This window comes from Helobdella robusta (assembly GCF_000326865.2).
Source record: "Helobdella robusta unplaced genomic scaffold HELROscaffold_30, whole genome shotgun sequence".
In the NCBI taxonomy this organism is placed as follows: Eukaryota; Metazoa; Annelida; class Clitellata; order Rhynchobdellida; family Glossiphoniidae; genus Helobdella; species Helobdella robusta.
Genome location: NW_008704502.1, coordinates 954,879 through 969,128, shown reverse-complemented (window position 1 = coordinate 969,128; position 14,250 = coordinate 954,879). Strand labels below are relative to the sequence as shown.

At 32.3% G+C, this 14,250-nt stretch overlaps 4 protein-coding genes across 4 annotated transcripts; 2 read left to right on the top strand and 2 right to left on the bottom strand.

The window, feature by feature from the left end:
* Positions 1-1,514: 1,514 nt before the first annotated feature.
* Positions 1,515-2,588, bottom strand: HELRODRAFT_174554 (hypothetical protein; the record flags this gene model as incomplete). The annotated part of the gene is made up of 2 exons (XM_009022002.1): positions 1,515-1,708; positions 2,474-2,588. The coding sequence occupies 2 exons, from the start codon at positions 2,586-2,588 to the stop codon at positions 1,515-1,517; spliced, it is 309 nt and encodes a 102-aa protein (XP_009020250.1).
* A 2,295-nt stretch (positions 2,589-4,883) lies between these two features.
* On the top strand, positions 4,884-6,036 carry HELRODRAFT_174553 (hypothetical protein; the record flags this gene model as incomplete). The annotated part of the gene is made up of 4 exons (XM_009022001.1): positions 4,884-5,027; positions 5,280-5,469; positions 5,553-5,626; positions 5,917-6,036. The coding sequence occupies 4 exons, from the start codon at positions 4,884-4,886 to the stop codon at positions 6,034-6,036; spliced, it is 528 nt and encodes a 175-aa protein (XP_009020249.1).
* A 589-nt stretch (positions 6,037-6,625) lies between these two features.
* HELRODRAFT_174552 (hypothetical protein) lies at positions 6,626-7,788 on the top strand (the record flags this gene model as incomplete). Its single annotated transcript, XM_009022000.1, has 3 exons — positions 6,626-6,969; positions 7,202-7,274; positions 7,681-7,788. 3 exons carry the CDS (start codon positions 6,626-6,628, stop codon positions 7,786-7,788), a joined length of 525 nt encoding a protein of 174 aa, XP_009020248.1.
* A 145-nt stretch (positions 7,789-7,933) lies between these two features.
* Positions 7,934-10,440, bottom strand: HELRODRAFT_185691 (hypothetical protein). The gene is made up of 7 exons (XM_009021999.1): positions 10,104-10,440; positions 9,767-9,934; positions 9,603-9,670; positions 9,007-9,165; positions 8,781-8,909; positions 8,433-8,528; positions 7,934-8,336 (listed from the first exon to the last, which is right to left on the bottom strand). The coding sequence occupies exons 1-7, from the start codon at positions 10,240-10,242 to the stop codon at positions 8,217-8,219; spliced, it is 879 nt and encodes a 292-aa protein (XP_009020247.1). The 5' UTR covers positions 10,243-10,440; the 3' UTR covers positions 7,934-8,216.
* Between the last annotated feature and the right edge of the window lie 3,810 nt (positions 10,441-14,250).

The window sequence follows — 14,250 nt, the reverse complement described above, 5'->3', positions numbered from 1 at the left end:
ATTATTATCATCATAATTATTATTATTATCGGTATTAATTCTACTATTATTAATTCTTTGTTGGAATTTCCGGCTTCGAAACTGTTGCAACTTGCCGGGGGTTTTTCCAGAAATTTCGATGAACCACGTGAGAGGGTCTAAAAATAGACAAATGAAAGAATGAACGAACGAACGAAACTTTTATCAAAATCTTTATCATCACCATCATAATCAAAGTCATAATCAACACAATTGCTATCATCGTTGTCACCATCACCATCATCATCATCATCATCATATACTCACATTTATTAGAGGGTTTACTCTTCATACTATTTGACACCAGAGATGACGTCACCAATGATGACGACGACGATAATGATAACAATAATGGCGATGATGATTGCTGACGCAACGTAATCGGTGATGGTGATGATGATGGTTGTGATGATGATGATGACGAGGGGGGCGATGCTGATAACGATAGATTCTCTGGAGTGTATAAACCTCTGTTGGATTCTTTCGCTATTGCAGTAAAAAATTTGTTCATGCTATATCGATGTTGATGTTGTTGATGATGATGTTGTTGTTGATGATGATGATGATGTTGTTTTTGTTGATGTTGTTGTTTCTGTTGTTGTTGTTGATGATGTTGTTTTATATCTCCAAGAAACGTCTTCACATGGCTTAACAGTTTTTTTTCAGTATCATCATCACGATCATTACATTTATTATTATTACTATTATTATTATTATAGTTATTATTACTATAGATGTTATTATTCTTATTATTAATACAATTATTATCTCCACAAGTCCTGCTAATATATCTTTGGTATCTTTCGAAAAATTTCGAAATGAATTCATTGCTCTGGGGAATTTCGATACCCCTGCTACTAAAAATAACCGACTCCCCGCTATTTATAGACCTTCGGCCATCGTCGTCATCATCATTATCACCAAGATTTTTAATGATATCATTATCATGAACAAGCGTATCATCACCATCACCATCGGCACTGTTAAAGTGATATATATTTAGTATTTCATCATTATTATAATCATTATCCTCATTACAATAATTAATGACGTCATTATTATAATTAATGACGTCGTTATTATAATTAATAACGTCATTATTATTATTATTATTATTATTATTATTATTATTATTATTATTATTACCATTATGGATGTTGTTACTATTGGATTTAGGGTTGTTGTTAAAATTTTTAGCGTCATATATGGACATTATATCTGCTAGCTTGCTGAAGATGTTCAAGACGTGTGGTGTTGTTATTGTTGCCGTTGTTGTTTTTAATGTTGTTGTTACTACTGATGTTGCCGATTTTGGGATCTCAACAGTTAAGAGATGTTGTTGTTGTCGATGATGACGTTGTTGTTGTTGCTCATGACGTAGTAGTTGTTGTTGTTGGTGAAGTATTTGTTGTTGTTGTTGGTGAAGTATTTGTTGTTGTAGTTGTTGATATTGCTGTTGCGAATGTTGATGGTGTTGATGATGATAATTGCCTAGATCAATTTCCCGACAATGATATTGTTGCAGTTGTTGCTGCTGCTGATTTTGTTGTTGTTGTTAGTGCAAGTGGATTGTCGAGATCATTATCGGGAACATCTTTCATGACGATTTTATCTTTCCACTTTTTGTAAGCTGTATCGTCAATGAACTTAGCTCTGTTGATGGTCAGCAAGTCATTAAGAGTTGCTGATGCTGATGACGACGATGGTGATAATAATGATGTTATATTTGGTATTGATATAACTGTTGCTGTTGTCTTTACCAAGTTATCTTTTAATGATGATGATGTTGATATAGTAGATGATGATAGTAATGATGTTATTGATGATGATGGTAATGATGTTATTGTTGATGATGGTAATGATGTTATTGTTGATGATGGTAATGATGTTGTTGTTGATGATGATGATGGTAACGATGTTGTTGTTGGCGACGATGATGGTAACGATGTTGTTGGCGATGATAATAATATAGATGAAGATGCTGATGACGATACATTATTCCTCCCAACTCTTACGTACAGCAACTCATGCAGGCCTGCTACCCTAAATGAATAACAATCGTTCGTTCCGTGAAGTTCACTAACTCTCCACTTGCATTCTCAATTAACTGTCTATCTCCTTCCCACGTAACCTCAGACATCGCCATAAAACACAACACATGAACACAAAATTAGTTCTCATCATTAATGCTCCGGTAACATTTTGACTCTTATAGCAAATAATGTTGACTCTTTTTGACTTTTATAGCAAAATAATAAAAAAAAAACAATAATAAGACCACCAAAACAACCAGCAGCATAAAATAACTTGAGCAGTAGCACATCTCTTAACGCTTGCCTTTTCAATCAAAACTTTAAAATAATTCCTCGAGTTTTCATTAAAAATTGCAGGAAATTATTTTCAAAAATAACGTTAAGACAACGACATTCAGGTACAAACTCGACTGTAAAGTTACCTGTATGGTAGAAGCATATATGAGGTGCTGTCGTCTTCGTCGTCATCATTATCAGCCACAGTAGCAGCCACAGCAGCTCCACGACCATCACCACTACCACTATCATCATTATCATTGCTACCTTCTTTTTTATCATCACTATCATGATTTTCGATTTGGTTTTCAGTTCTATGGTCAGCCCCATCATGGATTTTTATGCGTAGAGAAACTTTTTTATTGTTTTTATTATCATCGTCATCATCATCACACTCACCATAGATATTACAAACATCATCATCATCACCACCATCATCATCAGCATTATCAGTATTAGTAACAATGTTGTTTTTATTAATGTCTTCATGTATCATTCTCCTATTATTAATATTGCCATTATTCAAATTTTTAACTGAGCTTTCAAACCTTAAACGTTCCATATTTTGACCGATGATTCTGACGTCATCATAACCACCATCATCATCGTCATTACCATTACGATGGTTATTAATCGTATCATCATCATCATCATCATCATCATCATCATGATGGCCATTATTATCAGCACTACTTCTATTAACTTTACAAGAATTTTTATAACCATAATTTTTAGTAGTAATATAATTTCCATCACTATTTCCGTCACCATTCTCTTTACCATCATCATCACCGCCAACAACACCACCATTATCATCATCATCACAATCACCGTAGCCATCATTATCATCACCGAAATCATCATCATCGTCGTTATAAGGTTTCAGAGGCTTGAATTTGAAAGTTTTAAATATGTCCTCGACTGTAATGGAGGTACTATTCCATGATAATGATGAGGTTAAATTGTTGTTGTTGTTGTTTTTATTATTATTTTTATTGATAGTAGTAGTAGTAGTAGTAGTAGTAGCAGTAGTAGTAGTAGTAGTAGTAGCAGTAACTTTGCTAATGTTAGTTGTAGCACAAGTATTAGCAGTAAAAACATTATTAGTAGCAGTAGTAAAAATTGGATTATTATTATTATCGAGATAAGTAGTAGTAATATTAGAAAGATTAGTAGTTGCAGCAACAGTAGTAGCAGTAGTAACAGTAGTAGTAGTAGTAGTAGTAGTAGTAGTAGTAGTAGTAGTAGTAGTATTGTAACGTAATTTTGGTAAAAAAAATTCATCAACATTAATTACATTGTAATGATGTGATGTTGGTGAGATTGATAACATGACTGAGGTTGTTGTTGTTGTTGATAATGATGTTGTTGTTGTGGCTGGTAATAGTAATGATGCTGCTGTTGGTAATGATGATGATGATGATTTGTTTCCACTCAGCCTTTCAAAGATTTCTCTGATGTCTGCCTTTATTTTCTCCTTATCAATAGTCACATCCCCATCATCATTTTCATCATCATAATTGGAGATCTTTTTGTTATTATTATTATTATATTTAATAATATTATTATTATTATTATTACTTTTTTTATTACTATTATTGTTATTATTGTTGTTGTTCACCCTTTGCCCAAAACCAATAATGTTGAAGATCATTTCTGATTGGTTACTTGGATTACTGAACAAACGTCTTGATTGGCTGTTAGACCTCTTCAGGGAGGCAGAGTTATAATTACTTCCACCAATGGGTGTCGAGGTCCACGGTGGGGTCTTGCCTAATCTTGTAAGCAGCGAGGTGTTTGTAGATATTGTCGAGATGTCGTCTATTTCCTCTTTTGTCACATCTCTTCTGACTGTGATGTTGCTTGAATTAATAGTAGTGGTAGTAGTAATGGTGGGGATTTGAAAATAATTAGTGACGGTGGGATTGCACAAATTATCCGTGCTCTGACGAGGTTTTAAATCAAACCAGTCTGAGTTGGGAAAATTTTTAAACGGGTTTGGGTCCATGATGACAATGATTCATGAGCACAACCAGCTAAATTAATGAATAAAATAGTTAAAATAATTATTTCATCATTAAAAAAACTAAAATTTGAAATTTAAAATGACGAACTCACCAATAATAGTTTGATTGAATTATTAAATTAAATTTTTAAATTTTAATTCTTTTCAGTTTTCAGTCATTCAGGTGGTTATTTTCTACTTTTATTCTTTAAATAACAAATTTTAAGTGAAATATTCAAATTGCAAAGTGTCAAGAACTTAGATTGTAACAAGTAAAAATTAAACTAATTGGCCGTCAGTTACGTTTACAATTAGTTTTTTTGCACGGAAATCATGTTCGAACACATTTTTTTCAAATTTAATGTATGTATACAAAGAACATGCCAAACAAAGGCAACTTATTTAAAATAAATCCACTTTTAGCATTTCATCTCAGTTAACTTTTAAAATTTGAAAGTGGTTTTTTTTATTCTAGTTATGTAGTTTTTTCGTGTTTAAAATTAGCACTTATCCGAACTAATTGAGCGAAATTTTACATAAAAAGTGAAAAAATGGCGATGATGACAGAAGAACATAAGAGACTTTTAAAAGTTAATCATTTCAATATTCTGGAACGGATCGTTGATGTTGACGCTGTCCTGGACCACCTCTTCCAAATGGAAATCATTTCCAAAGATACCTTGGAAAAGATTAACGTAAGATTTAAGAATTATAGAGATTAATAATAAATAAATGAATGAATAAAGACTTTTTTTTAAATAATTTTCAATGTTATGTATGTTGTGCTTTTTTTTACTCATTAATAATTTTCACGTTTTTTAAAGTTGTAATCAATTTATGAATAAATTAAAAATTAGTTAATTAATCAAGTTAGATAACAAATACACATTTTTTTATTTTCAATTTAATTTACAATTTTTCTCCAAAAAATGTAATGAAAAAAACAGTTGAAACAGACAATCAAAGACAAAGCTCGAGCACTTATGTTACAATTGGCGAGATTGAGTGAGGAAGCATACCATGCATTCTTATTGGCTCTCCTGCGGACCAATCAGATCGAGCTTGCTAGACTATTTGACCCAAATTACGAAGGCCCCGATACTGTTGATAAAGATGCCAGTGAAATTTCATTGATAGGTTAGACTTGATGCTTAGATAGTAATGTCGATTTTGAGTCAGTTATGATTAATGGTTATCTTGAAATTTAATTTTTTCTTTAGAAACTTTCAAATTTGAAGATCTCCAAACAGAAATGATGTCAGACGCTGAAGTTTACATGCATATTAAGGATAAGGTAATGTGATCTTATGAGTATTAACAAGATAGTTATTGAGGATTTTGATTGACTGGTGTGACTTTGTGAATATTAAGGAGATGTTAATTAAAGATTCTGACTGGCTGATGTGAATTGATGTATATTAATGATATACAACTAGTGGTTCTGATTGGCTATGTGAATTGATGAATATTAATAAGATACATATTAAATCATAAACATCCTCATCAGAATAATCATAATCATTTCCACAATCATCCTCATCATAATAATCAACATAATCATCATCTTAATCATCGTCACCGTAGCGGAATTACAAGCTGCCCTTCTTGGAAAGAAACTCAGATATGATATATGGCAGGGTTCTCATCATAAACAATATCGAATTTGATATATTAGACAGAAGGACTGGTTTGTTTGTTGAATGATTGAATCGAATGAATGAATGAATCTAATGAGTAAATGAATGAATCTAATAAATGAATGAATGAATTTAATGAATGAATCTAATGAATGAATAATTGAGTAGCTGAACTGGTAGCTGAATAAATGAATGAATATATAAAAGAATAATAAATGAGTAATAAAGCTGAATAAACGAATGAGTAATTGAGTAACTGAATGATTGATTGAAATCTGGAACGAATGAATAAAGGAATAAACGACTGATTAAATGGTTGATTGATTGATAGGATCAGAAAATGACAGCCTGCTGTTAAAAAATTGTTTTGAACGTTTGAGATTCCTGGTTGAGTGTCATGAGAATAAAAGATGCGTTGTTAGTCATAGATTATTTTTTCATCATCATCACCATCGTCGTCATCGTCACCGTAAGAGTCTTTTTTCCTACTATTATCATCATCATCATCCAATCATCATCATCTTCTTCATCGTCATCAGTATCATTTTTTCCCATGATCATCACCATCATCTTCCGCGTCATCATCGTTCTCATCATCATCATCATCACTCTTCTATCGTCATCACTATCATCATCAACATCATCATCATCAGGAGATGGAAGGCATACTGAGAAAAGAGTGCGACAATTTCAACACATTTTCACAACAGCACAACAGCAATTTCACTTATAATAACAACACCAACAACAACATAAACAACGACAATGACGTCAACAACGACCAAAGCATTAGCCTAGACTACACGGATAGCAACGGTGACGTCATCAACATCGACAGCTATAGAAACACCTTCATCTTCATCCTCGTCATCATATCGCATGGGGCCAAAAATCATATATACGGCACGGACGGTTACGGCGATAAAAATTTAATCTCAATAGAAACAATTCAAGGAATTTTTTCTTCAACAAGTTGTCCGGCATTGGCTTATAAACCCAAGTTGTTTTTCATTCAAGCCTGTCAAAGAGGTGGGTTGGTTGATTGATTGGTTGGTCGATTGATTAGTTGATTGATTGATTGGTTGTATCAGTTGTATCGCTAATATAAAAAAATTTATCAATCTTCCAGCCTATTGTTCAACTCATCATTCATTTATTTAATTTATTAAATCATTAAACCAATTGGACAGTAAATCAATCAATCAACCAACTAACCAATCAGACAGCGTCAGACCCTCTTACCCAAGCCACGAGGCAACCAATAACGTTAATTGGAGAGCCCCAAAGTTAAACCCGGAAGTGAAAGTAGGGAATTCCAAAGATTATCTCCACCCCCTATCTGATATGTTTCTTATGATGTCAACAGTTCTTGGTGGGTTGGTTGATTACTTGATTGATAAATCACTCGACCAATCAATCTTTCATTTAGTCAATTAAACAATCAATCAATCAACTAACCGACTACTCAATCAACCAACCAGGTGACTTATCATGGCGTGATCCAGTCATGGGCTCGTATTTCATAAGAACCATCGTCTACATCATCACTACAAAATCCCATAATATGGATTTATCTGGAATGATGACTATGGTATGATACTATTATCATTGCTGGTTCAATCAATGCATCATTCCTACCCGTTAATTCATCTTGCATTCATTCATTCAGTCACCCATTCAGTCACCCATTCATTCACTCATTCATTCACAGGTCAAGCGCTTACTGTCCAACAAACCGATAGAAACTGACCAGGGCAAGGTCATCCAGCAGCCAGAAGTTCGAAGCACCCTCAACAAAGAACTCTGGTTCCTCTGCTAATTAGCCAATTTGCATAAATTATGTTAATGAGACCAAAAACTATCGTACGTTCGTGACGGGCATTGAGCTTTCTGCCGACAAATTTGCATATGCTTAGCCGAGTAGTTATCACGCACGTTTTTTTGATGAATAAATTATGTTAAGTATCTTTCATTAACTTAATTCTTATTTTGTATCCTTTTGAAATACCGGTTTCTCCGTATAAACTAACATTCGCATCATAAATTTAACATGAATTATCGTGAATTTGTATCAAATGCCACTCAAACATGTCCATTTGATTGCCATCAATTATAAATTGTGCTATTGAGTTTGTGGAAGTTGTTTTCCCACCAGTTCTACCAGTAAAAATAATAACGAATAAACGAAATTAACTAAATAAATAACAACAATAAGAATGGCAATGATAATGATATATATCGCCATCATCATAATTTTTTCCCGGGTTTAAATTGAATATTATTGAGCCCTTGGAAATGTCTCTTTAACTGCTGGTTGTCTGCCCAGTTACTATCGTAATACGAATCGTCTGTACACTCTTCTAGTTTCTTTAAGGAAAGATAATTTTAAGAGTTAGTTGTTAATCAATCAATCGAACCTGCCCAACCAATCAGTTAACCAATCGAGCCAGCCAGCCGACCGACCTTCATTTCTTCTTGCCTCCTATAATAGTATGCCATCATTTCCTTTTGTTCTTTCTCTGTTACAACTGGCTCTCTGGCTGGTACACCCTTGCTTTTCTGTTTATTACAATTTATTTAATTAATTAATATAATTATTAATAAATGTCAATTTTTATTATACCTATTATCATTATTAGTGGGCATTATTATTTAGATTGTGTAGTGGTTTTTTGATTGAATGAATGTATTTATGATATACTGAACGAAGGAATGAATGATTGATTGAACTAATGATTGATTGAATAAATAAATAAACGAATAAAGAAAGAATAAATAGATGAATTAGTCAATGTATCAGTCAATATTAACCTGTAATTTGACAATGAGTTTCGTTTTTTCATTGGTGCCGATGAAATCACTCAGAAGTTTGTTCCTCAGCAGTTCTTTACCAGCCCAGTAGAGTGTGGCTTTGTCTGGGTCCATGATGTCTAAAGATGCCTGTGTGTGTGTGTGTGAGTGCATGGTGAGAGATTTCTTTTCTCTCTTTCTCTCCCTCTCTCTCTTTCTCTCAAACAAAACCAACCTACACACCGACCTGAGTGCCACTGAGATCTTCCCTATCCTCAAGCTCCATCCTGACAGGGTCGTGCGGTGGCAGCCCCATCGGATACACAATCATTGTGGCCCCTTTCAGAATTTGAATGGCCTCTGAAACGTCTGGCTCCGTCAGGCATTCGTTGAAATCTACTTTTTTCTAAAATAGAGATTAATGAAAATAAAAATATTGATATGGGTTTAAATAAAATTGGTAGTAGTTGTAGCAAGAAAAAGTAATAATAGCGGCTATATTAAGTAGTAGTAGTAGTGTTAGTAGTAGTAGCAGTAGTAGTGGCTATACTAAGTAGTAGTAGCAGTAGTAGTAGTAATAGTAGTAGCAATTGCAGCAGTAGTAGTTAAAATTCTGCAGTTAAAATTTTTGAAAATTTGTGTTAACAATTAGGACATATAAAATCAAGAGTGTTCATAAAATTTTTGTTAACAAAATTTTTCAGTTAGTCAGTATCATATTATTAGAATTTTTAATAACTATTATTATCATTTTAAGAATTATTATCATAATAACTATAATTTTATATAGATATTATTGTTATAATTAAAAGAAAAATTTTATAGAAAAATGACTATTTTTACTTTGGATATCATATCCTTAGCTTCTTTGCTCGTTTTCTTTAAAATTTCAGACATCTGTTCGTTTGGGGCTTGTAATAAAATAATGAATATAAATAATAATTATAATAAAAAATAAATAATTTTTAATCATATATTTTCCATTAACTCATTTATTCATCCATTACCTTTTCCATTCCTCCTGCCTATATCATCTTTTCGATCAACTGGACCTCCACTTGGAATACTAATATTGGCCCATTCATCAACTAATTTCAACTCTTCAATCTGGTCATCAGTTAGGCCCTGCATATTAGGAGGTAATGAAATTCCGTGGTCAGCTAACTCTTCTACCTCTAATAAAAAACAATTTAATTTTCAAATTAAATTTTAATTTTTAAAAACTAACACAGGGAATCAATATATGAAAAATTAATTTTAAATTAAACATGGCATATAGATATAATAAATAATTAATAATTTAAACTAGATAGATGAAGAGTTAGAGTTAGTTAGGAAACCGACCCCCGCATATTCTGTGCACTTTGAGTCTTTTATTGTATATTTGAACAATTTCTCTGGTTAACTCATCGATGCTCACCGCCGTACTCGTCTCGAACAAAAACTGATTGTCGTCGCCTTTTTTTACTTGCAATTTCACCATTTTGATATTTTAAAATTTTAATAACTAAGTTACTTTTCAGCTTTTCATTGAAATTAAATAGATGATTATTTTAAATAATTTTTTATTATAATTGTTTATAATTTATATTTTTATTTAAATTTGCGAACTTAAATCAGTGAAAAACGCAAATCAACGACAAACTTAGCAACGAAAAAAGTTTAAACTTAATTATCGCCATTGGAAACATCGAAGTAGTTGCCAAAAACAATTAATCGTTTTTTTTCTTTTTTCCTATTTTTCTGAACCGTTTAAACAAAAAAGGATAGAAAAAAGTAAAACTCAACTAAAAAAAATTAAACGTACATATTTGACATTAAATGCATCACAAAATGGTCGAATTTGTATTATAAATTAACTCTAAAAGTAATAAAATGAAATTTTAAAAGCCCTGTTTTATCTGTTAGCACAGCTGTATAAGGCTTTTAAGCAAACATTTTCTTGAATTAAAGCCATTTTATGATATTTAGAGGTTATTTTTTTAATATTTTCTGACATTCACGTCATATTTTGAAGTATATTGTGCTTTAATATTATAGTGTGATTTGACATAATTAAGAATAATTGGATATACTATGATTTTTTATTGTATTAAATACCAATTTTCATAATTTAAGGCAATAATTTCAATCATTTTGAGTATAAAGTGTGGTACTTCATTGTACTTGTGGTACTTTGTTGGTATTTGTGGTATTTTTGGATCCTAAACGATTTTTTCAAGACATTTAGACGACAATTCAGAGACAAATCCATCAGGTTTTATTCGCTTCATGCATAAGATGATGTTTTATAGCAGCTGTATAATTTTTATGGATCCTGATTTTGGTTTCAAAATAAATTCTTCATTCGTTCGTTCGTTCGTTCCTTCATTAATTCATTCATGCATATATAGCCTACGTCAATTTTTTCACTCGTTCCTCCCTCCATTCATTCATACATTAATTCTTTCACTCATTGGTACAACTAATCCATCAATCAATTCATTCATTCAACAGTATTATGGTAGTAACACCAATAACACATGTGTAGTAGTAGTAGTAGCAGCAGCAGCAGCGGTAGTAGTAGTAACAGTATTAGTTATAGTAGTGGTAGTAAAAATAGTAGTTGTTATCTACCTACCAGTGGCGTTCCTAGGGCCTTTGAGGCCCGGGGCGGAAATATTTGTGATGCCTTTCATAAATAAATATGTATTACATATACATAGATATTATATGGTGGATGTAATGATTATCTGCTTGGTCGTTGAAGTCAGTGTCATCGAGTTCGAAAGCATACCATGCTGTTCATCCCAAAGACCATCATATGGTCGCTTATTTGATGCAATGGCAAAAAGAAATGGTAACATATGTCTATACCTCTGCCAAGAAATTCATCGACAAAAACTAACCACAGTCCATATTTTGTGGAAATTGATGTCCAGAAAAGGATAAGGCACTTATTCTTTTTTTCATTTTTAAATTGGCTGATGATGCAGAAAATAAATGAAAAATGTTTTTATATTTTATGTTTTACAAAAATGCAATATACATAGATACAAAACATTTACACATGTCAGTACACATATGGCACAAAATTTTGATTCAGCTAATCGAAAAATATATTAAAACTGTTTTTTACGAGATTTTGCATCAGAAAATATTTGTATTGTTTCATCAAAGTTAATATTTCTCGCCACTGTGTTTTCAATTGATAGGATTGCTAAGCCATTAAGTCTTGCTTGACTCATTCAACTCATTTTAATCAGCTTCAATTTTGAAAAGCTTCTTTCGCAAGAAGAAATTGAAACGCACACTGTCAAAAAATCTTTAAAGCTAAATATAAGTTTGGAACTGACTCGTGTAAATCAATTTCTATTATATAGGTTAACATTTTCAGTGCAGACCATTTTTTAACATCATCTTTCTCAATTTTCCCTGCTTGAAGATGACGTCTTAATCGTTTAATTTCGGGTATCATTTCATTTTCTTCTAGTTCATCAAACGTTTCTGTCAGATTTGGTATCAGCTTTGAAAGTTCTTCTATCTCCATTCCAATAAGATGTGATGATTGAATGGCTGCAAATTTTACATATACATTTTGCATTGATTCTATCCTTTTTCTAAGATCTTGATAAAAATTATCAAGTGACTGAAACATTGATCGTCTCAATTCCTGTTTCAACGTTAAAGCTTATCTTTACTTTCTTCTCCAGGCATAAGCTTTCTTTGACTTTTTCGACCCAATTTTTCTGTAGCTATTCCCATTTCTTCACAAATTTTTGTAGAAAATATCAATGCATTTTCAACCAATTCATCGCGACTCTCATGCAGAAAAAGTTTTAAGGTATCTAATTTTTCAATGGTTTTATCTAAACCAATTCCTTCTGTTTGCAAGTATTTTTGAGTATGATTGACTTCCTCAAGAGTACTGCTCCAGAAATGAAGATAAGCAAGAAATTTGAAACCTTGAATATTTTTCATTAAAATTTGAGCTGAACCTCTCGTATCTACATTTTCTAATGGATCACATAATTTTTCTAAAGCCTGTACCAACTTGCTGAAATGATTCATTACAGGTTTCACCGCATGATATTGCTCACTCCACCTGGTTCCTGCTAGCCTTTTTGCAGTGATCCCGACTATTTCTGACAATATATCCCATCAATGAGTTGATGAAGAAAAGAAGTTGTAAATGCTTTCAATTGTTCCAAAAAACGTTACACAAGTTGGATTGCTTCCAAATGCGTGAACCCCGCTCAAGTTAAGTGAATGATTAGAACAAGGTACAAATAAAATTTTCTGATTTATTTGATGGATCCTGGCTTGTACCCCAGAATGAACACCTGACATTACCGAAGCATTGTCATAACCTTGGCTTCGACATAGGTTTATGTCCAAACCATCTTCATCAATAATATTTACAATTCTTTGTGTGATATCAAAAGCCTTCTTTCTGGCAAGACGAAAAAATCCTAAAAATGATTCTCTTACCTCTACATTTTTGTTTTTTATATGAACATATCTAATAATCTCACTTAATTGGTCTTGGTGAGATATATCAGGTGTTGAATCAAACATTATCCCGTAATACTTTGCTTGCTTTACATCATCAATAATTTTCTGTTTCACAGTATTCTGAATTTTAGGGGAAAGATATGAAATCGTGTTACCTGCCTTGCTATGTTGGACCCTCACTAAATGTTCTTTTAAGACAGGGTCGTAGTGTGAAATTAATTCAACTAACTCTAAGAAATTGCCTTTGTTGTTAGAAAAGTCATCTTCTCTGTGGCCTCGAAAAGGTAAATTTTGTTTTGCTAAAAATATGGTGACATCCAATAAGCGGTGTAAAATGTCATTCCATTTTTTATTTTCCAGTTCTCGATTTTCTTGATGAACGGCATCAATGGTTTTATTAAGATTCAAACTTAGTTCTAATGTTTTCCATTTTTCATGATTGTTTAAGTGAATTTCAGAATTTTCGTGATGTGAAATCTTAGCGTTTAGTTTCCACCAATTATTAAACCCTGTAACAAATTTTGAAAAATTATTACTTTCTTTATCACAAGCAGCAAAAAGTCGACAACAAAAACAAAATAAACATTTTTTGGAAGGAGAATAAACCATCCACTTTCTGAGAACTTTTTCACCATTTGGAAGATGCTTGTAGAACCAATGCTTTGTCAACTGTCGAGTTTGACCCTTTGTTTGCTTCCCTACTCTTTGAACCACTCTAAATGGACCATTTTTGTTCTGGAAATATTCACTCTTTAGTTTTACTATACTGATTCTGATGTTATCTGATAACGGAATTGTCCAATTTCCCACATCACAATTTAAAAAAATATCATTTTCACAAGAAAAATTGATTTCATCCTCGCATTGATGGTTTGACGTTTCAGTTTCGGTGGTTGTTTTTCCTTGGTCAGATTCTACGGTTGTATCTAAATCAGTCTGCTGACTTGATGAACTAGCAATAATGGATTCTGGTTTGGCAACTTGGTTAACAAATTTA

Coding starts and splice junctions, on each gene's coding strand:
- HELRODRAFT_185691 (XM_009021999.1), bottom strand. CDS start 10,242: ATGGTGAAATTGCAAGTAAAAAAAGGCGACGACAATCAGTTTTTGTTC. Junction 9,935..10,103: donor AGTGCACAGAATATGCGGGG/GTCGGTTTCCTA, acceptor GTTTTTTATTAG/AGGTAGAAGAGTTAGCTGAC. Junction 9,671..9,766: donor AGGCAGGAGGAATGGAAAAG/GTAATGGATGAA, acceptor TTTTATTACAAG/CCCCAAACGAACAGATGTCT.